Source organism: Suncus etruscus, chromosome 1 (assembly GCF_024139225.1).
Source record: "Suncus etruscus isolate mSunEtr1 chromosome 1, mSunEtr1.pri.cur, whole genome shotgun sequence".
Lineage (NCBI taxonomy): Eukaryota > Metazoa > Chordata > Mammalia > Eulipotyphla > Soricidae > Suncus > Suncus etruscus.
In genome coordinates, this window is record NC_064848.1 from 137,264,775 (window position 1) to 137,285,821 (window position 21,047).

General features: G+C 52.8%; 2 protein-coding genes across 3 annotated transcripts in view; one reads left to right on the top strand and one right to left on the bottom strand.

The window, feature by feature from the left end:
* Positions 1–21,047, top strand: part of SND1 (staphylococcal nuclease and tudor domain containing 1) — a 531,547-nt gene that overhangs the window by 470,025 nt on the left and 40,475 nt on the right. The window lies entirely within an intron of this gene.
* On the bottom strand, positions 1,293–5,837 carry LRRC4 (leucine rich repeat containing 4). Of its 2 annotated transcripts, none has more exons than XM_049774564.1 (2): positions 5,828–5,837; positions 1,293–3,542 (listed from the first exon to the last, which is right to left on the bottom strand). In XM_049774564.1, exon 2 carries the CDS (start codon positions 3,428–3,430, stop codon positions 1,478–1,480), a length of 1,953 nt encoding a protein of 650 aa, XP_049630521.1. In that variant the 5' UTR covers positions 3,431–3,542; positions 5,828–5,837; the 3' UTR covers positions 1,293–1,477. The 2 variants fall into 2 exon arrangements, with proteins under 2 accessions (XP_049630521.1, XP_049630528.1); XM_049774571.1 differs by lacking the exon at positions 5,828–5,837 and adding an exon at positions 3,779–3,845 and having other exon boundaries at positions 1,293–3,530.

Below are 21,047 nucleotides of genomic sequence, written 5' to 3' on the forward strand. Positions count from 1 at the left end.
AGTCCCCCCCCCCCATTTCCTTTTAAAGCTACAATGAATGAAGTTACATCATGAAACGGACCAGAATAACAGAGATCTCTGCCTTCCCCTCTTGCATCCCCCTGCTCTCCCACTTCCTCTTGGGGAAAGAAAGCTTCTCCCCCACCCCCCATCAGACACCATTTCTGGGACTCCCATGTGGAGCTGACCAGACTGCCTGCCTGCCTGGGCAGGGTCATGCTTTTGCTTTAACTGTGATTTTCCCATTTGTTCTCTGAGCCCTCCTGGTTGGGAAAGGCTTCGTTACTTTTCTAGGATTCCATGTCCTTTCTTTCCTCTCCTCCCGTTTGGCCCCCACCCCATTTACACAACTGGTTGGCATCAGCCGTAATAATCCCTAATGAATCAGCATTTAGGATAGTCACCAAATCACAAGCACGAGAAAAGCTCCCAGTCCTCCAAGCCTTCCCCACTCCCAGCCTCTCCACCTTAAAACAAACAAATCCTTTTTAGAGGGGAAAGGAAAAAATATCATCAAATGCCATCATTGACTCCGATCCATGTATCTGATATGGGGGACAACAGGTGGAGTGGTATGAGGCTCATTCTAAGGTCTGGTCTCCTGTGACTATATTCTGGCTCCCCCTCCTCACCTCTCTGTTGCCGCACCCCCTTTGGGGGGTGCCCTCCTCCTCAGGGGAAGCCCCAAGTATACACATGCCTTGCCCAGAGTGGGTTAATCCCCAGGGCTGAGATCTGGTGCAGTGTAAAATTGTTGGACTGGAGCTTCTGCCCTGGAGGGCCTGTCCCAGTGCACTCGCCAAGGAGACTCGTGTGCAGGCAAGGCTGAGCCTAAGGAGTCAGTGAAATTTGGGTGGTTTTCCTGTTTGGAATATATTTACAGGTCCATCTTCCCCTTCAGCCTCCGAAGGAAAAAAAAATGTATTGCCTCAACATTTTAAGCACAGTACAAATTCGTGGTGCTTTTTTGTTTTGTATTTTTTTTAAGAAGATAAATCTGCAAAGACAGCTCTCAGCTTAAGAAAGGTGCCTAGAAATGGGTATTTGTTTCCTAGGAAGCATCTTTTAAAAAATGATGGGATCAGTTTCCCCCACCATACCACACCCCCTCCCCACCACACGGCTTAGCATTCCTACCCTACCTCTGCCTCAGGCCTGTGCTGAGCCTGATCTGAGCAATTCCACCCTGAGACCAGTGCTCTCTCTCCCCTGGCAATACTGCAAGCTGACGACATTTCCGAGGCTTCCCCACACACACCCCCTTCAGATAGAATTTACAAGTTAGAAAATAGTTTTGTTTTGATTTTTTGTTTTTAAATTTTAATATAATCTGTTTCTTTTACCAGCCCATAGATTTAATATATAAGCATATACAAGAAAAAGTCTCTCCCCACTCTGTACAAAAGTTGCTGTCTCAGTGTGTCTGTGTGTGTGCATTCTATTGCATTTTTTTAAGTTTTGGAGGGAACTGGGGGAGTCAAATTTGCGTTTCCTGTACCTTGTCCTTGGTATGGGTCTGAATTATGTAAGGTTCAGAGATAGTGGTGACTGTGGGGTGCAGCGAGTTCCCCAGGCTGTTTTCTGTCCAGTGGGCCCCATGTGCTGGTTTGTAGGTGTTGTAGTTAATATGGTCATGAATGGTGGGCAGCACTACTGCCCCCTCACCTGATCCAGCGGCCGGGGCTGCGCTCGCCGCTGCGGATGCCGCGGGGATGTCTTCGTCCACCTGGATGATCTCCACGGTCCGGGCGGCCGTGACCGTGCTCCGCTGCTGATGCCGCTTCCGAAGTTTGTAGAACACAATGAGCATGGCGGCAGCAAGCAGAGTGACGGCCACAAAACAGCCGATGATGATCTTGGTGGTCTTCATGACTTCATCCAGGCTGGTCTGCATCTTGTCGTTGGTGTCGGTGGCGGGGACCACCACCTGCTTGGGCACCCGGGTGGTCTGGATGAGCACCGTGGTGGAGGTGGTGTATGCCGGCTGGTACCCCGTGGACGTGGTAGGTACCGGCTTGTACTTGCGCGTGGTGTCCTCGGGCGAGATCTCCGTGGTCTCCACCGTGACCGTCGTGAAGAAGCTGTAGTTGGACGTGTTGAGCTCGGCCGTGCTCACGTTGAGGTAGGCCGAGGCGTTGGAGTTGCCCGCCACGTTGGTCACCATGCACGTATACAAGCCCGTGTCCGAGAGCAGCACGTGGGAGAAGTTCAAGGTGCCGTCGTGGAGGACGGAGATGCGCGGGTGGCGGGAGGCGTGGCTGAGCACAGTCCCGTTGGGCAGCAGCCACTTCACCGACGACATGGGGGGAGTCCGACACTTGAGCTCGGCCATGCGGCCCTCGGAGATGTTGAGGTCCCGGGGCGCGTCCATGATGAAGGGGGCGGAGCACTGGAAGGCCGCCTGGTCCACCTCCACCAGGTAGCGGCCACGCATGTGCAGGGGAGCGTGGCAGCGGCCGCAGCAGGTGGAGTTGGTGGGGATGTACTCCCGAAGCCACCAGGCCAGCCACAGGATGTCGCAGTCGCAGCTCCAAGGGTTGTGGTGCAGATGCAGTTCCACCAGGTACCTCAGTGGGGTGAAGAGGTCGTGGGGCAGCGAAGAGAGGTTATTGTGGGCCAGGTTAAGTTCTACGAGCGAGGCCAAGCCGTCGAAAGCGTTCCGCTCGATCAGGCTGACCTGGGAATTCATGACCCAGAGTTTCTTGAGGGAGCTGAGGCCGTGGAAGGAGCCCGGCCTGATCCTGGGGAAGTGGTTCCCAGACATCTCCAGCTCCTCCAGACCCACCAGCGGGGTGAGGTTGGGCATGTCTTTAATGTTGCACATGCCCAGGTTCAGGTACTTGAGGTTGAACAGTCCCTCAAAGGCCCCCTCCGAGATATACTCCAGCTTCTTGAGCTCGCCCAGGTCCAGGCGCATGAGGGAGGGCACCCGGTTGAAGGCGTAGGAGGGGATGCTCTCGATGGGGTTGTTGCGGAGCCAGAGCTCCCGCAGCTTGGAGAGGTACTCGAAGGCCCCGCTGGGGATGACCGTCAGCCAGTTGTCGAAGAGCTCCAGGGTGTTGAGACTGGCCAGGCCGTTGAAGGCCCCCACCTCGATCTGCCTGATGGAGTTCCTGCCCAGCTGCAGGACTTCCAGGTGGTGGAGATGACGGAAGGTGTCGGCCTGGATCATCTGAATGTTGTTCTCCATGAGGTTGAGGTACCGGGTGTTGGAGGGGATGCCCTGGGGGACCTCCGAGAGGCCCCGGCGCGTGCACACCACCTTGCTGAACTGGTTACTGCACGAACAGACAGACGGGCAGTTCTGGGGCCCTGCCGAGGCGGCAGCAGCGATGGCTGCGCACAGAATCCACACTTGCGCCGGGAGGTAACCGGGGAGCAGGACGGCGTTCCAGGTGTGGTGCACAGTTACCTGCCACAAGAGCTTCATGGTGTGGCACGTTCATAATTCACCATCGCCTGGGATTTTGGCTCGCAAAGGAGAACCAGCCCTACCCCGGCTTAAGTGAGCTGGGAGCTCCTTGTTCCATCTGGAGAAGGAGGTGGGGAGGGGGCGATTAAAGACTGAGCAGATCGGCCAGAAGGGGAGAAAAAGCAGGAGGGAAAAAAGAAAACCACCACCCCTCCACGCCAAAACTAGAGTGGCCCCGCGCCTGTCTGGGAGCCCCCCACCCCCACCCCTCCGGGCCAGCCCCTGTGAAGCCGAAGCGGAGACTTTTCTCCCCGCGCCGCCCCCCACCCCCAGGGCCACCATCCCCACCCTGCCGCTCTCCGTCACCTACCTTGGCAGGCGGGCAGGCCGGCCGGCCAGAGAATTGGCGTGGTGTCCTCAAGCCGGGAGCCGGCCCACCCCGAGCCCACTCGGGACTTCTTAGTTGCGATTACCCCGAGTGGTGGGTGGGTGGGGGGCCCCTGGGGGGCGGGGAGGGGAGACAAAATGGCTCCTAGTCGATCCGGAGCTGGCTCCGACGACGACGACGACGAAGCGGCGGAGTTGAGGCAGCGGAGCGCCGGGCAGTGCCGAGGCCCGGCGGGCTATGCAGGTGCATGCCCCCCCCTGGGCGCGGGGAGCGGCGCCACCAGCGCTTCCCGGCTTTGTCCTTGGATGCCGGCACCGGCCACCACCAGCCGAGGGGGCAGCCGCCGCCGAAGCCTCATCGCCGGAGCGTGCCTACGGCGGCGTCCCCCCGGGCGGGCGGGGAGCGAGGGGGCGCAGCGCGCGCTGCCCCCTCTCCTGGTGGCCGCCGCTCGCGGGGCTGCAGTCGTGCGAGCTCGTGTCGGGGCGGCGAGAGTTAAGAGCAGGTGTCGGCCCGGGGCGCACGCACACACACCCCCTTCTTCTCCTTTCCTCCTTCTCCTTCTCCTTCTCCGCTCGGGGGTTCAAGAACGACCGAAACTGGGCTGAGTTGCCCCGGCGAGTCCTGCCTGCCGGGTGCCGGCGCTGCGAGGCGAGGCGCGGCGCGGCGCGGCGCCTAATCCGTCCAGCGCCCTCGCTCCTCCCCGAGGAGCCGCGCGGGGAGCCGGTCCGCGTGCCGGGAGCCGCAGCAGCAGCAGCAGCAGCGCAGGCCCCTCTTCTCCGCGCGGGGAGTCCGGGGGCGGGCGCGGGTGGGCCGGGGGAGGCGCCCGGCGCGCCGCAGGCTCCGAGGAGGGACGGCGGGGCGAGCGCGTTGGGGGCCGGGGCGCCCGGTGCCTTCAGCGAGGCCGCCTTGCGGGCACTGCTGCGGCGGCGGCGGCGGGGGTCGCGGCTGCGGGGGACGCTCCGGCGGAGCCCGGGAACATGGTCCCCGCTCGCTAGCGGCGGCCGCGGGGCCCCTGCGCACGGCGGCGGCGGCGGCGCCCACCGTCTCCTCCTCGCGCCGGGCTCGCGGTGTTGCAGGCGGCAGCCACGCAGACTGCTCTCTCATCCTTTTGTCCTTCAGTCTGAACGTGAATGTACTGCTGACGCATACTGTTCTGGGGAGAAGATTAGCGTGATGCAGTGCTCTTAGGTATTAGCGCCGCTCCCCCGCCGCCGCCGCCGCTGCCCTCGAGGGGTTAACCGAGCCCAGCCCCGCGCCGGCCCGCCGCGCCTTCCCCGCGCGCTCGCTCGCTCGCTCGCCCCGCAGGGCCGGGCAGGAGGCGCCCCGCTCGCACGCCGGCCGGCCTGCCGCTCCCCACCCCCCCCACCCCCCTCCCCGGGCGCCGCTGCCTGCTCCCCGCCCCCTCGGACACCGGGGCAGCCGAGCCGAGCCGAGCCGGGCCGGGCCGGGCCGGGCCGGGCCGGGGCGAGCGGGCCAGCCAGCGGGAGTGAGCGAGCGAGCGGCGGAGCGGCGGCGGGCGCGCGACTCGAGTCGCAGGCGCGTTCGCTGCTATTTTGGTCGGGTCGGAGCGAGGCCGGGCGGCCGCTGATAGGCTGGAGCCGGCGCGGGGCTGCGGCGGGAGAGAGAGAGAGAGAGAGAGAGCTCGCACCGGCCTCCCCCCACCCTGCCACCCGCCACCGACGCCGCCGCCTCTGCCGCTCCCTCCCGCGCGCCCCTCCCGCCCTCCGCGCACGCCGGCCTCCTGGGGCCCCCCGCTGGCTCCCGGGCCGGCGGGGCTTGCTGCAGTTGGCCGGCGGCCCGCCCCGACCGCGTCATCCGCACCCCCGCTGCTGACGGGGCGCCTGGCCGAGCGAGCGAGCGAGCGACGCGGCACGGTGGGGCTGCGGGGGCGGCCCGGGACCCACCGCGCCCCGTCCGGCGGGCTTGGGGGTGGGCCGCTGCCCAGGTGCAGGTGCGTCCTTCCCGGGACCCCGCAAAAGCTTTGACATGCGAGTTTGGGGTACGAGGGTTCCGTGGGAGGGAGGCAGGCAGGCAGGCACTGCCAGGAGGGACTGGGACCCGGAGCTCCTGCTGCCTGGGGTATGGGGTAGCTCCCGGAATCCGGGGTGCGATCCGAGCATTCGCAGGAGCCCCGCCTAAAAGCCTCTGCCAAAAGCTTCTCTTTCTCTCTGTCTCTCTCTCTCTCTCCTCTTCCCTGTCTCTCTCCCTCCTCTTCTCTGTCTCCTCTCTCCTCTTCTGTCCTCTCTGTCTCTCTCTCGCTGTCTCTCTTTTTCTCTCCATTCTCTCTCTCCATACTCTCTCGTTTCTGGTTAGAGATGACCCTGAGACATTTACCAATCCCATGTAGTTGGACAGAAACGGGGTCAGCCTTTCCCTGTCCCGGGAAGCCCGAGTTGGTGGGATAGAGCTGTGATGTAGGATCGCTGCTCCCAGGCTATGTCTCATTCCCCCACAAACTCGCCTGCTAAACCTTCATTGCAGCCACGTGGGCTCTTGCTTGCGCAGGAGAGCCTGGGTGTTCTCAGCTCTGCTTCCACCCCTGGATCTCATTATCTAATTCCCGAGAACCCGAACCTCCCTCGAAGTGCCAGGGGAACTGCACTTCCCATTGGAGGCACACACTCCCATTGGATTCCCCGTTGTTTACCGGAACCTTTTGATTATGCGTATGCAGTGAAACCACAACAGCATTAATAGTTAATGTCACCTCCAGTCACCGAGTGAGTTGCACAGCCAGGATTTGAACCCTGGCAGCGCTCCTGTCTTGGAACTTGAGCAAGGAGGGGAGTCCCCTTAATGTGTTCTCCAGAGTCATGAGAACTCAGGTTTCATTCATCCGGATCAGCTGTCGTCTACTGGACCATTTCTCTAGGAAGCATGCTCTGCTCTGACAGTAGTAGATAGTGGAGGGAGGGATGATAGGGTTACTCTAGCTCTGTAGATCTATCTCATCTCTATACAGATATATACGTACACAGATTTTTATTTCTTCAGATTCTCTTTCATCGTTGTTTACCCAAGGAAGTGATCCATTATGCCATGATTGTTCCGAGGCAAATAAAGTAACAGCAGGTGTTTCAGTACTGTGTTGTTCGTGTGTGTTCCACATGGGGAGGGAAGGAAAAAAGAATATGAGGGCAGAGCAGAGGGCTCGAGGGGAGAGACTTGGTAAGGAGGTAGATCCTTTCGTACTGGTTTTACCAGAATCAAAACAGAGTAATGGAGGCATGGGGCTTCCGACCTAAGACATCACCACCACCACCTCCAATGGCTTCATCCTCCCGTGAATGAAGCCTGCCAGCACATCTCCTGTTCCATTTCTCTGGTATGGCTTTGCTGTATGTCTGTATGGGCCGCAGGAGCCACAGAGGAGCTGGTTAAGGTGAGCCTGCTCCTTCTCTCCCATCACCTGCACCAGTCTGGTAGTGCCAGAGCCAAGCCTGGAGGGCATTGAGTATGGCTGACCCCCTCCCCCAGGTAGATGTGGGGGCCCTTTATGGGTTGGTTTCCTGCCAGTGTAGACAGATGTAGCCCCATCTTTTCAGCTCCAGGTGTGACATTTGGGGGTGCTGGCTCCTACCCTGAATGGGTGGGAGACAGCTGAAGCCAGCAGTCAGCCAGCACCAATAGTCAAGTTGCCCACAGGTGAGCGTTGGTGACTGTTATTGAAGGGGAATGTGTCCACGATCAGGGAAGCCCATTTCTTGGAAGGTTTGGGGGCCACACCTGGTGGTGCTCCAGGTTAACTCCTTCAGGGCTCTATTCTCAGCAGTCACTCCTAGCAGCTCTCTATATGCAGTGACTGGGGACCATAGGCAGTATCAGAGATCCAACATGGGTTGGCCACAGGGCAGACATGTAGTGCTTTACTCCTATGCTGTCTCCGGCTTCCATGACACTCCTACTGGGGCTCTTTGCCTGTTAAATAAGCTGGGAGAACACTAGAAGCTGCCAGCTGGTAGAAAGCTTCTGCATGACCATCATAGCGCTGTTGGGAACATAAGTGACACCAAACTCATAGCCCAAGTATCATCCACCAGCCCCTTTGGCTCTTCACCACTCCCAGTTCTCACTGCCTCTGCACCCTATCTGGACCAGTGCCCACTAGGAATAAAGAAAAGGAGGCAGCTTCAGATCTTGAGAAACAAGAGGAGGCAGAAATGCCAGGCAGAGGGTGTTTCCACCCAAGGTTGCAGGCAGAGATGCTGCTGGGATGAGGCCAAGGAGAGAGGGGGAAGGCAGGGGGATCTCTGCCAGGGCTGGGCATGGCCCGTGGTTCTACATAATTTACTCAGGAGACCAGAGGTCTCTCATCCCACCACCACCCCCATCCCCATCCAGACATATGGCAAAGCTTTGACAGTCTTATCCTTGGTTTGCTTTCTTGGTCAAAATTAAGGAATAAAGTAGAACCTTCCATTCCAGCCCAACCAGTGACTTCCACCCCTCCCAGAGATGGCGCTGTGCAAAAAAGGTGGCTCATTCATCAGTGCAGCCAAGATTTGGACGTGTGCCACCAAGCTAGAGACAGTTTCCTTTGCTCCAGTTCAGAGACCCACAGTGCCAGCTCACGGAGGAGCAGGCTGTTTCCCAGCTACTAAGAAGGCTCATAGATCACAGAACGTTAAAGCCAAAAGAGACCTTGGAGATCATCCTAGACTAAACCTTTCATTTTACAAATGTCACTAATGAAGTCCAGAGAGGTATGTTGACTTACCTAAAGCCACATAACTAATTGATATCAGAGTCCAGCCCTTCTGTGCCCAGGCCCTCAGAGAGGACAGTGCCTGGCTAATTGGCATTTAAATCCCAGCCTGGAAGTATTTCCAGATGCTGAAACCTTCCATGAAGGCGCCACCATTCATTATACTTTGCGGGCCAGACCAGGACAGAAGTGGGTTTGATAGAGCAGCTCTGCTATTGCGGTTATTCTGAATCCTTCATATGAGGCAGAAGAAGTGATAGAGCAGGGACCCTGAACTGCTCTTTCCACCAAGGGTAATTATTTGGGTTCCTGGTAATTCAAGGCCCTGGTGAGCCCCACTTGTGTCCCTGGGGCATTTTTCTCAGTGACCACTAGGTGTCCAGATGGCCTCATAGGGCTTGCAGGATGGAGAAGTTTCAGGCACCGTCACCTACCTATCTTTGGAGTAGGTGAGGTACACTTTGGAATCTTTTAAGGTTGTCCCATCAGCCACAGGAAGCTCTCATTCTTCCTGAATGCTGGCATAATATCTGCGAAACCCTACTGAAGCTCCTCTTCCATTTTTGTAAAAACTTTTCCATTCCTGTGTGCTTGAGTGTGCATGTTGTAAGTCCTGCCCCCTCTTCACATGTGCAGTACCCCTTCCAGGCTCAGCTGGTTGGAGGATTTCCACTCTGTGGAAAAAGTCACCAGAGCAGAGAGAGGCAGGTGATTTTACATGGTGGTTGGACCAGTGGTACCCACAGTCATAAAAGGTTAGAGTCTTTGGGCCTAATGATTCAAGGAACCACACAGCTATTCCAGAAGTACCCATTCTTCTGCACGACCTCTGAACCCACTCTTCTCTTCCTTAAAGAATTCTGTTGTTTTAGAGAAGTTAGAAGAACCGAAAAGCACTCTCCCTGCATGCCCCATCCACAGCAATTTTCAAAAGTAAGAGCTGAAAAAGGATCCATAAGAAGATAAAGAGCCAGAGAATGAAGAGCTTTGCCCTTTTCTGCCCTCTCTAGGGCTCATCTTTTCCCTGTGGGCTGTCCTCTCTAGGTGAAGGAAGAGGCCATGATGTGCCCCCCCACTGTCTCTTCCAGATGTTCAGTCCAGAGCCCCTGGAGTCAGCTCGCTGGTGGTCAGACTGGCCAGGCAGCTACAGACAGAAACATCAGGAACATTCCCCTCTGCAGGCACCCCATCTAATCACAGCCCTTGTGACTCATTTCTCCCCACTTGTATGTTGCCTTGGTGCCTTTGTCACTATAGATAACAATGTTCACAGCAGCTCTAAGCGCTCATGAGTACAGTGCTCTTCTTCATGCCTAACCCTTACCATGTTTTTGGAAATGGGTATCATGACTATCCTCATTGGGCACAGGAATTTGTGAAGCACATAACTAGCAAGTGGTAGGGTTCACATCCTGATGCCATCATAGCCAAGTCCTGTATCTTCTGTGACTATGTAAGAGTTTGGGTTTTTTTCCCTCGTGGTTCTACAGACTCTGAGGCCAAAGAAATGGTACAGTGGGTAGGGCATTTTCCTTGCACATAGCAGACCTTGATACTTACTGGTTTGATTCCTGAGTGTGGAGCCAGGAGCAACCCCTGAGTACCACCAGATGAGACCTTCCCACCCCAAATGGAAAAAAAAAAAGTGTACAGACACTGGCAAAGTCATGAACTTGCCCTCCATTGGCCCAGACACTGGCAAAGTCATGAACCTGCCCTCCATTGGCCCAGGTGGAGGCCTGTCCTTCTAGTGCTTGAGGCCACCAGCATCCCTTGACTTGTATTGACATCACTAAAGTCCCTGTCTCCACAGTGGTTCCTGTGGTTCCTCCTCTTTTGCAATTCATCAGGACATTTGTCATTGGCTATAGAGCCCAAGTCTGAATAGTCCAGTTGACTTCATGGCATGATCAATGACTTTAAATATCAGCTAAGTTTCTTTTTCCAAATAAACCTTTCTCAGGTCCAGATTTAGATCATGAATCAATCTTCCCTGGGTCCCTTTAGCAATTTACAGTGGTATCAATGTTTCAAACTGTCTAGGACCCAAATTCTAAAGTGTACTGTGTGATGAGCTACTCAGAAACTGGCATCCAGCAGGCATCCCCTGTACATACCTATGTTTGTGGGGGCAGAGGAGCCAGTGTACACTTAGCAAGGATTAGCACTTCCCATTGTAACCTGCAGCCACCTCAGTGGCTCAGAAATACCACGGGATCTAAGATGAAGGAATAGGTTAACATGACAGTCTAGAGAAATCCACTTCCTATTCCAGACCTGGGCTGAGGGTGAGCCCAGGCTTTCAGCATGCAAAGCATGTGCCCTTTGAACTTTCAGCCCATGGAGCATTTCCTTGCCTTTAATCCTGAAACCCCCTGGTAGCTTGTCTACAAAATCAGTCTCATCTGTGACTAAATCACAGCAATATTGAGCCTCCAGTTCAGTGGAGTTATAAAAGCACCACAAGATGAGAGGCAACAGGTAAAGATGTGGGGCTGAAACTTTCCAAGTGTTTAGGCATCACTCCAGGACTTCATCAGGAATCAGTGCCCTTACTTGGCCAGACATAGTTTGCAAAAGGAATGTTTTATGTTTAGTCATATTTTGGTTGAGGAAAGCCCAAACATTTTTCTCTCCAAACTGAACACTGCATATTGTCACCTCACAGAGAGATGGGTTGAGGGGTTGTCTATGTTTTTATGTTTTTGTTATTAAGTACTGCCCAATGGTGCTTAAGAGCTGTGTGGTTCTATGGACCAAACCCAGGACCTGGCACATTTCCAGCACCTGGGATTAAATTCCCATTTTCCCCTTCCATACTATATATATAAATTTCTTCTTTAAGGCTCAGATTCTTCATGTGGAAAGTAGGATTAATGACGCTACTTATTTTGTGGGATTATTGGAGTAGCAGAGAGTCAAGGCAATCATACTCAATCTTTGTAAACTGTAACAGGAGGAGCAGCTACTTTTTTTCTAGTGTGGAAACTAATATTGAATAGAAATAGTTCATCCAACGTCAGTTATTGAGAGAATCCATTTTTCCCCTTCTTTTTCCCCTCAGGACTCTTGCTTTTCGGTGCTTATTTTTAGCAGTTCATTTTAATATTGAGCTATTTTATTTTTACTTTTGGCGGGGGAGGGCACACCCAGCAGTGCTCAGGGATTACTCCTGGCTTTGCACTCAGGGATCACTCATGGCAGTGCTTGGCAACATATGGGGTGCTGGGAATTGAACCCAAGTTGGCCATGTACAAGGCAAATTTGCCCTAGCTGCTGTGCTTTTACTCCAACCCTGCCGAACTAATTTTAGACTTATACACAGGTCAAATAGTTATTCCCAGTCCTTGTTAGCATCAAGCCACAACCTTCTATCAGAACTGTTTTGTTTTGTTTGTTTTTAGTCCACACTTTGTGGTGCTCAAAGTTACTCAGGGAACCATATAGGATGCCAGAGATTGCACCGTGGCTGGCTCCATGCATGGCAGGCACCTTCTCCCACTATACTACTGCTGCAGCTCAGAACTAAGGTAGTTAAACTTAAGTCTATGCCACCCAAAGCATAGACTTTCACCATGACTTCACCTGTACTACCTATTAAGTGATCTTGGTGATAAATCAGTGACATCGGTCATTTCTCCCTTTTTTTTCTTTTTTTCTTCCCATTTCTCCCTTCAGAATTCTCATAACAGGTAAAGCTCCTGCCTGGATCCCAGGCTGTGACCAGCCTCATGCCTCATGGCTTGCCTGCCCTCTGGCCCCTCCCGTTTCATCCGTTTCTCCCCTCCCTAAAGCACCTGAAACTCTCTAGCTGCTTCCCATTGGAGTGAGTCAGTCAGTCAGTCAATGTCTCCCCCTCTTCCTGCCCTCCCTCCAAGTTTTCCAGTAGTAGGCTCCTTCCTGATCCCATCTCTTTCCGTAACCACATGGGCCACTTGCCACTCTTCCCCAGTGGGTTTTCTGACCTGTGATACCTTGTTTGCATTTGATGGTGTGCCACAAACCACCGTAGAAGCAGAGGTCCTTCAATCATATCCCTTTTCCTCCATCACAGGCGCAGTTTGGTGGCTTCCAAGAACACAGGGACTCTTCTTTGACCTTTGTAGGACCTGTATAGGCCTCCCTGAGGGTATGATCCAGCAACCCTAGACCTACCCTAGAAATCTTAGGATCCATGGGGGAGAAAAAAGATTGGCTCTATTATTCATGTGAAGACCACTCCTTGAGCTTCTTTGGTCTTGAGTCTCAGTAACCAAAGCCCTGGTGCCAAGACTGTGCTTGAACAGGTACTGCGAAGATCCTCTTAGGGCCCCATACATGGCAGCCATGTATGTTCCCTCACTTTCAAAGCTTAGCTAAAGTGCCTTTTCTCCAGAGGGAGTGTTGGCCCCAAAATAGGAAACACCAGGACTGTAAGAGCAAATGCTTTGAAAGTGACTGTGCCAACCATTTTTGCTAATTAAAGAATGTTAGGACAATCGACACTAGCAGCAGTAAAGGGAGCCCCATTACTTCCCTGTACAGAGAGTGAAGTACCCCACTGAGTGCTAAGCCACTGCCATGCGGATTTGCTGCTGTCCAGGGCCCTCCTCTTCCAGCTCTGTTAGTCCCCACCTTGGCATGACCGAAGGAAAAACAAACTGTCCCAGCAACTGACTTTTAATTAGAAATATATGGGGAAAGAGGGGCAGGCAGAAACAGATCTCTATAGGGGTCCAAGCCACCAGGCTCCCCCTCCAGCTTTGTCCCTCATTTCTCCCTATGTCTTCATGTGGTGACTCCATTTCTCTTAGACATGCGATGCCACAGATTTTATTGTTTTAATCATCCTGGCTTAGGACTCTATATTCTCTTGGGAACATCTTAGAACTTTTTTTTTCAGTCTCTCGGGGGTTGGGGGGGTACTTAACAGTTTAGAAAGTGTGAACAAAATTAGAACATTTCTTTTTCTTTTTACTCTAGGGCATTTCTGACTGCATTTCAGGTGTCTCGTGCATGGCTTGCAACTTTCTCCATGTTGTTGATTTGTTCCTCAGGCTTTAAAACCTGCTGTCCTGCTCTGTACTTTCTTGTTGCCTTTGTGGCTGTGTGTATGGGTGGGGGGGGGGGGGGCATCCAGCATCACCATGAGTCCTGAGGTGCTAGAGATCAAATTTGGGGTCTTGTATATGCCAGGAGCCACTTCAACCTTCCAAGCAATCTCCTGGTCCTAGGTCTGAAAAGCACTGGTATTTTGGCACTACCTGACCTCTGTTCATCTTCTCGATTGTTCTTTGTAGATTAGCATCTGGGCCTTCCATCTGCCTCCCCAGACCTTTGCAGGACTCTCGGTTAGTGGGTCCAGCACTGGCTGGGAGTACTAGAGGGCAGGCTTCTCCTTGGTCTCCTTTACAGTCACAAGGAAATGGGGAGACCCTGATAGAGTCATGAAAGGAAGAACCCCCATCCTGGGGGACACCAGGGAGCCAGCTGGAGCTCCCAGCTCTGGCCTTCCAGTGAGTCATCGAGTGTCCCCCTGTGGCTTGGCTGACACCCAGGTTCTTCCTGGGTGTTGCCTCGCCCCTTTTTAGTTTCTGACCCAAGCAGGAAAGCCGAGCTGTCAGCCTGCAGGCCCGCCCCAGAATAAGCCAGTGCGTACTGGCCACGCTGTCAGGTACAGCGCCACCTGCAGGCCTCCCCGAGGATGAGCCTTTGTAGGCAGAGGAGCTAGGGGTGGTGCTATCAGTGAGTCCTTCCTCTGAGATCTTGAGTTGAATTTGCTCTATCGTTCAATAGGTCTGTGTCTCATAAACAGTTGTGTATCACCAAAAGTCAGGGGCTCATTTGAGGGGGTTGTTTTTTGTTTTGGGGGTCATGCCCGGTGATGTTTCTGGCTCTGCACTCAGGATGATTTGAGAAGGTGCTCAGGGAAGCATATGGGGTATCATGAGTAGAACCTGTATCAGCTATGTGCAAAGCAAACACCCTACCTACTGTACTCTCTCTCCAGCCCCTGAGATGCTCATTTAAACCTTGAGTTCATGTCCCTAGGGGAGCTCCAAGGTGGCCATGAATCCCCACTCCGTACCTTGCTCCTGCCCCTACCAGTGTTGGCCTCCTGTAAACACTTTCTGGAAGACCCTAGGGCCTAGGAGGACAATAGCGTTGTTTCTCATGAGGGTACTGAGCCCCACAAGGAGGAGGAGCCATTCAGCATCCATCACTTGTGTGGTAGCTGGAGCCAGTTTGTGGAGCTGCCTGGTGAGACACCTGATTTGTATTCAGCTCACAGATCCCAGCAGAGCCTGGGCAGCCAATAACTCTGAAAGGGTCCTTTGTGGGAGCACACAGTCTCTGACTGGGCCTGACAGACCACCCACCCCCCAGGCCTTCCCCACCCCCATCGCCAGCTGCTTCTTTGGCCCCACAACTGGTGCTTTGGAACTGGCTCTAGGGATCCCTTAGGATCCCTCCCCTTGAAGAGATCATCTTGGGATCAAAGGTGGGAGTTGGGGGTGATTGCAGTGCTGGCTCTCCATGCTCTGGTGTTTTGCCTCCAAATGCCAGTCTGTGGGAGGAATCCAGCAAAGCCAGGCCTGAGCCAACGACAAGGAGAGCGATGGTGGGGAGACCTACTAGCCAGCCAGTGGTGGCACTTCCTGCCCTCTCCCAGGTGCAGGCATCAGAGGAAGATGACTCCTAGATCCCACATGCTACCCTCTGGCCACTGGAAGCTCAACTATCAAGGTGATGCCAAGAAGCACCCCTACTCTTTGGGGACAGTCACACCTGCCTGTGGCCTACAGACCATTGCCCGCCTTCTCCCTTGGCCACATCGCCCCCCAGAACTTGGCTCTCTGCCCGGCATGCCTGAATCTCTCTCTTTAAGAATGCCCAGTTGTTATTAATGAGTTTTCCAAGCACATAACCTTGACTGGCTTGCTTAAGTGAATGCAACCATTCTCCTTAAATACCGTTTTCTAGGAAGGAGGAAACTCAGTGGAGGGTTTTCTAACACTCTTGTGCACCTTGTTATGCAGGCGTGTGAGGGCCGGTGGCAGTAGGCAGTGGGCACCTTCCCGTCAGGCCTGCCTGAGAAGCCAAGATGCTGCCTGGCATTTGCTGTCTGTGGCTAAGCTCAAAAGTGATCCTTTTGCTCCCAGTCTGTTGAGTTTAACCAGCACTGTTGAGTTTCTTACTGGGAACTTGCCCCCTTGGAAGCCTCCCATGTCAGGTCTAGAGTGATAGTATAGCAGGCAAAGCACTTGCTTTGCATGCGGATGACCCCGTTTAATCGCCTGCATCCCATATGGTCCCCCAAGCCCCATCAGAAGTGATTCCTGAGTGCAGAGCCAGGAGTAATCCCAGAGCATCACCACATATGGCAGCCCTTCTGTCTCATTTGTCCTATTTTTCATATATTGAGCAAGGATCCCATGTCTGTCTCTGAACAAAAATACATTTCTCAGGTACCACAGGGTGCCAGGGTTTCTTTGCCTTATGCAAGGCATCACCTTGTTGATGTCTGTCTACAAAATAGAATTCAAACAATGGTTCCTAAGGGCTAGGGAAATACATAAGGCCTAGAGCACTTTTGCATTCTAGTCTCTAAATTCCAGCATCCATACAGCTGGGTGAGGATTGCTGGGAGGGCCCCTGGGCCTTCTGAGTCCTGCTTAGTATCACCCTCCATCGCCCCAAAAAACAGGTTTCCCAAGGAATTGCTCGGTGTTATAGCACCTGCCTTGCTGCTGCTACAAGCACTGAATATAGACCCCACGGGTCAAATGTCAGGGATCCCCACGGTTCTGTCTACACTGCAGCCAGATGAGTGTGAGCACCCCAACAAAGGGAGCAACCCCAGGTGAACAATGTAGCTAAAGATGTGTGAGCTTATGTGTGGGTGCATGGCAACCCACTCAAGAAGCTTGGACAAGTGTGTAGCACCCAGTTGTGGCAGCAAGGATGAAGCCACATGAGTGACATCCTACATGAGTATCTTGTACCCATAAGTAACATGCCCTCTAAGTGTTTTTCCCACATTTGTGATGTACCACCATCAGTGCCATACCCACAGTAAACATGGCAGTTCTTCTAAGGTGTTCTCTTTACTGTGGAACTAGCAGCTGCTTGTTATTTCCCAGGCATTCTGTTTCCAGGACCATGAGCTAGGGAGTTTGTGTCCGAGGCCATTAGCTCATATGATGGGGTCCCCCTGCCCTGGCCCATGCTTGGCATCTCCTCAGGATGATTGACTCCCCAAACTGGAACTTGCTCTACTCATGGACTCATCCGTACCCCAATGTGGTCCCCTCTGGCAGCCAAGATGGGGAGGAAGCTCCAGTGTAAATGGGTTCTCCCCTTAGCTGCAGACCAGCTTTTCCCTGACTCCCCCAACCCCGACCCCACTTCTCCAGAGCCCTATAGACCAGAGTTACTTATGGATTGTTGCTAACCTCTTTGCTGCTCCCTGTGATGAAGTGATCCAGTGTGTGGCTCAGGAGATTTATTCTTGCCAGTCCTCAAAGGGTCAGGCAGGCTCTGTAGACAAATGTGGTCCTGCCTATTTCACAGAGACCTTTGTCCCCAGGAACAGGGCAGGTGAACAGAAATTCTAGGACTTGAAAGCTGGTTGCCAAGGAATTTTCTGCAGGGGCCTTGTGCTGTGCAACATGCAGGTTTTAAAAGCGTCCTTGTTCGCCTTCCCGAATTCATGGGCCCAAAGATCATAAAAAAGGCATTTGGTCCATTTCTCCTGTCCCTCACTTTATTCCTCTTTTTCCAAACCTATTCATAGAAGAGACCCTTCCAAAAACAACCTAAGGAGGGCTTTGTGCTCATTATGGAGGGTGTTGGGTTTTCCCCCTCTGTTTCCTTAGGGTCTACTCTCTCTGCGTGTCTTCCAGTTGGTGAGTAGCAGCGGCTGTTTCAGTGGCCTATTAAATGCCATTTGCGTTCCTGAAATCTTTATTTTGCAAATCCACTTGTGTCCTAGGTTTAGCTTCTGATTTACAGGATTAGCAGAGATTACAGCCCAGCCTCAGTCTAATGTTGTCTCCTCCAGCTTTCTATCAGATTTGTGGCTGTGAGTGGACATATCTGTACATAGATGAAAATAAAGACTGGGGGGAAGAGCAGAGAGAAGGTGTAGTAGAATTAGTGGCAGCCTTGCTGCATGGATCAGAACTAGCCTGGAACTGGAAGTTTGGAGTAGAGACTAGGGCTGCCTCTGACTTCAGCCCTACTCCACCACCTGCACCTTTTCCAGACTGACTGCATGAACTTGCCTTGGCTCTGGGTGGCAGCCTCTGCTGAGAGCTTTTGTACCACCAGTCATCTGGCTTCCAACCCATCAGTTCTCATTAGACAGTTCTGCTTGACACAGAGGAGCCTGGCAGACTGAAAAGGAGGCTGGCAATGAGCTCGGGGCCCAAAGATAACTTCCATGGCTCAACTACTAGGGTCTAGGAGGGAAGTACTCAGAAAAGGTTCCCAGTGAGACAAGCCCCATGAGCTTCCAAGTACTCAGAGGTTTCTCTTTTCACCTCAAAAGCCTATTCCCAAAGTAGGGCAGTTGGGGGGGGGGGTTGTGGGATGGATCCTAGCTAAAAGTATCCCCAAGCTAGAATTAGAAACTCTGGTCTTTCCCATCTTCTCTGTTGTGCCATTCTCTGGGCATAACCACCTTGTCAATCTTGGCTACAAGAAGGTTCCTGTAGCTCCCAGCATTGCGATTTCACACACCAAATAACTCACTGAAGGTGACTTTTGTTCTGTACAGCTCTTTTTAAAAGCCCAGTTCTCCTTCCCCACATGCCCGTCTGTAGAGTGCCTCTTTGTCAAGTTATCTATAATGGGATAACTGTTGAATGAGTCCCAAAAAAGCCCTCCCATCCAACTCTTGTGATGTGCTATGGGGGGAGAAATAACATTTTTTAACCTCTGCCTCTGGCTTTGCCTTTGAACATGAATGTCAGTAACCAACCATAGTGAATATGATTGTCTCTAGATCTGATCACAATAAACTTCACAGGCACATTTTTCATAGTTTCAGGTATTCACAATTATTATTTAATTTTGGACAAGGAGTTTGGCTTTTGGTCTAAATCCACTGGTGCTTTGGGGATCTCTCCTGACAGTTCTTAGGGGACCCTGTAGAGCCGGGGATCAAACTTAGGCCTGCCCGTGTTTCAACCCTTTGAGCTCTCTGACCTGTTTCCTTTCATCTCTACTTTGAGATCAGAGTTCTCAGACCTGCTGTGAGACCTTGTTATTTGGGGTGCTAATAAGCACAACTATTTGCCATAGCCTTCATTTGGGTGGGTAGGTTTTAAAGTTATTTTAGTAGCTGATGCAGTTAAGTTTCCATCACAGTCTTATGTATCTGAAAGTATTTGTTCAGAAATAAGATCCTGTATAGATGAGTGTCTTTGTCTTTCCCTTGAATGCCAAGAAGGGCCAGTGGCACAGAAAGTAGCTTAAATCAGTCAACGTTTCCCAGGCAACCCAAAGAAAGAGTGTGGCATCGTGGGGAACAAAATGGTGGCTGGGCCACCAAGTAGGTGTGCCACAGGGAGTGTCCCCAGGTTTCCTCCCTGTCCCTGCCTCTCTGCTCTTAATTCCTTCTTTCCTGTAATCATTCTGTTCATTCTAGAGACACAGTTGACTGTTGACACAGTTGACACAGTCAGGAGCCACTCCTGGCAGTGTTTAGGGATTATGGGTGGTGTCCAGGTGTGCTGTGCACGCCCCCACTCCCACCCTAACCCTGCAAGGCAAGTGCCTCACCCCAGTACTATCTTTTTGGCCCCTGAAGAAATTATTTTGTAAAATTTTCTTAAAGTGAGGGAGGGACCTAGTTCATTTGGAAGAGCACATGCCCATCCTATGAAACCCCAACATGTCATGGCCCCCCCAGTACTGACAAGAGTGGCCTCTACTTCTTTTTTAATCCTTTAAAATGGCATTTTATCATTTACCATAAATAAACAGAAATCTGGGGGCCAGAGAGATAGCATAGTGGTAGGGCATTTGCCTTACATGTGGCTGACCTAGGACAGACCTGGGCTTGATTCCCGGCATCCCATATGGTCCCCTGAGTCTGCCAGGAGCGATTTTTTTTTTTTTTGGCCAGGAGCGATTTCTGAGCACAGAGCCAGGAGTAATCACTGAGCACCACTAGGTGTGGCCCGCAACCCCCTAAATAAATAAACAGAAACCTTAAAAACAGGGGGCCTTGGGGCTGGAGAGATGGCATGAAGGTAGGGTGTTTGCCTTGTATGCAGAAGGGCAGTGGTTTAAATCCCGGCATCCCATATTGTCCCCTGAGCCTGCCAGGAGTGATTTCCAAGCATAGAGTCAGGAGTAACCCCTGAGAGCTGCCTATTGTGACCCAAAAACCAAAAACAAAAAAATTTAAAACCTGGGGCCAGTGAGATAACACAGCGGTAAGGCATTCGCCTTGCATGTAAAAGGACATTGGTTCAAATCCCGGCATCCCATATGGTCCCCTGAGCCTGCCGGGGCAATTTCAGGAGTAACCCCTGAGCGCAGCCGGATGTAACCCCAAAAAAAAAAAAATTAAAACCTTAGACTCCAGGGAGCCTAGAGACAGCCTAGGGGGTAGAATTTACATGTGGTCTGTGTGAGGTGTTGAGTGTGAACCCTAGCAGAGCCAGGTGTAACCCTGTGACCCCCCCACCCAGTGCAGCTGAACCCCAGAAGCACTACACTGCCAGGCCCATGCTCTGAACCAATAAGCACTGGGACAACCCACAAGTCATTGGTTCTGCTGGGGATGGCCCCTAAAAATATACACACAAGGGGTCAGAAAAATAGTACACCATCTGAGTTCAATCCCCAGCATCTCAGATGGTCCCCCAAGCCTACCAGGAATTGAGTCCTGAGCAGAGAGCCAGGAGTAATTCCTGAGCACCTCTGGATGTGTGCCCCACTCACTCCCCAAAAAATACACATACAAAAATGCATTACTAAATTCTGGCCAAATCTTATTTTCTTGCAAGACTGAGCCTGTGGTCTACCCTTGTTTCTTGTTGTTAAAGATAGATTGGCAGTAAACTGAGCCTCACCCCTCAGGGGAAATCATTGAGAAGGAAATTGCTCCTTAGGGTCATCTTTCAGGCCTGTTTATTGCGCCACCCTCGCTTCCTTGGGAAGCTAGTTTGTGATGGACAGGCTGGGACCACATCTCCCCAGGGAACGAGGTTCCCTGTGTGAGCTCACACACTCCACCATCCTGTAGACATCATTGCTTCCTGGCAGCTCACACACTATATACTACATTGCAACAGCTGGTTCTGGGCTTTGGTCCAGAACAGAGGAAGTAAGCAGCTTCACCTGTCGTTCAAAGACTGCTCCATCTTGCTTCCTTCTTTTTCTTTCTTTTCTGCCTATTTATTTACTTACTGGTTTTGGGGACACATTTGGCATTGCTCAGGGGTTACTCCTGGCTCTGCAGTCAGGGATCACAACTGTGGTGCTCTGGGGACCATATAGGATGCCACCCAGGGCATCACTGTGCAAGGCAAATGCCTTAAGTGCTG

Coding starts and splice junctions, on each gene's coding strand:
- LRRC4 (XM_049774564.1), bottom strand. CDS start 3,430: ATGAAGCTCTTGTGGCAGGTAACTGTGCACCACACCTGGAACGCCGTC.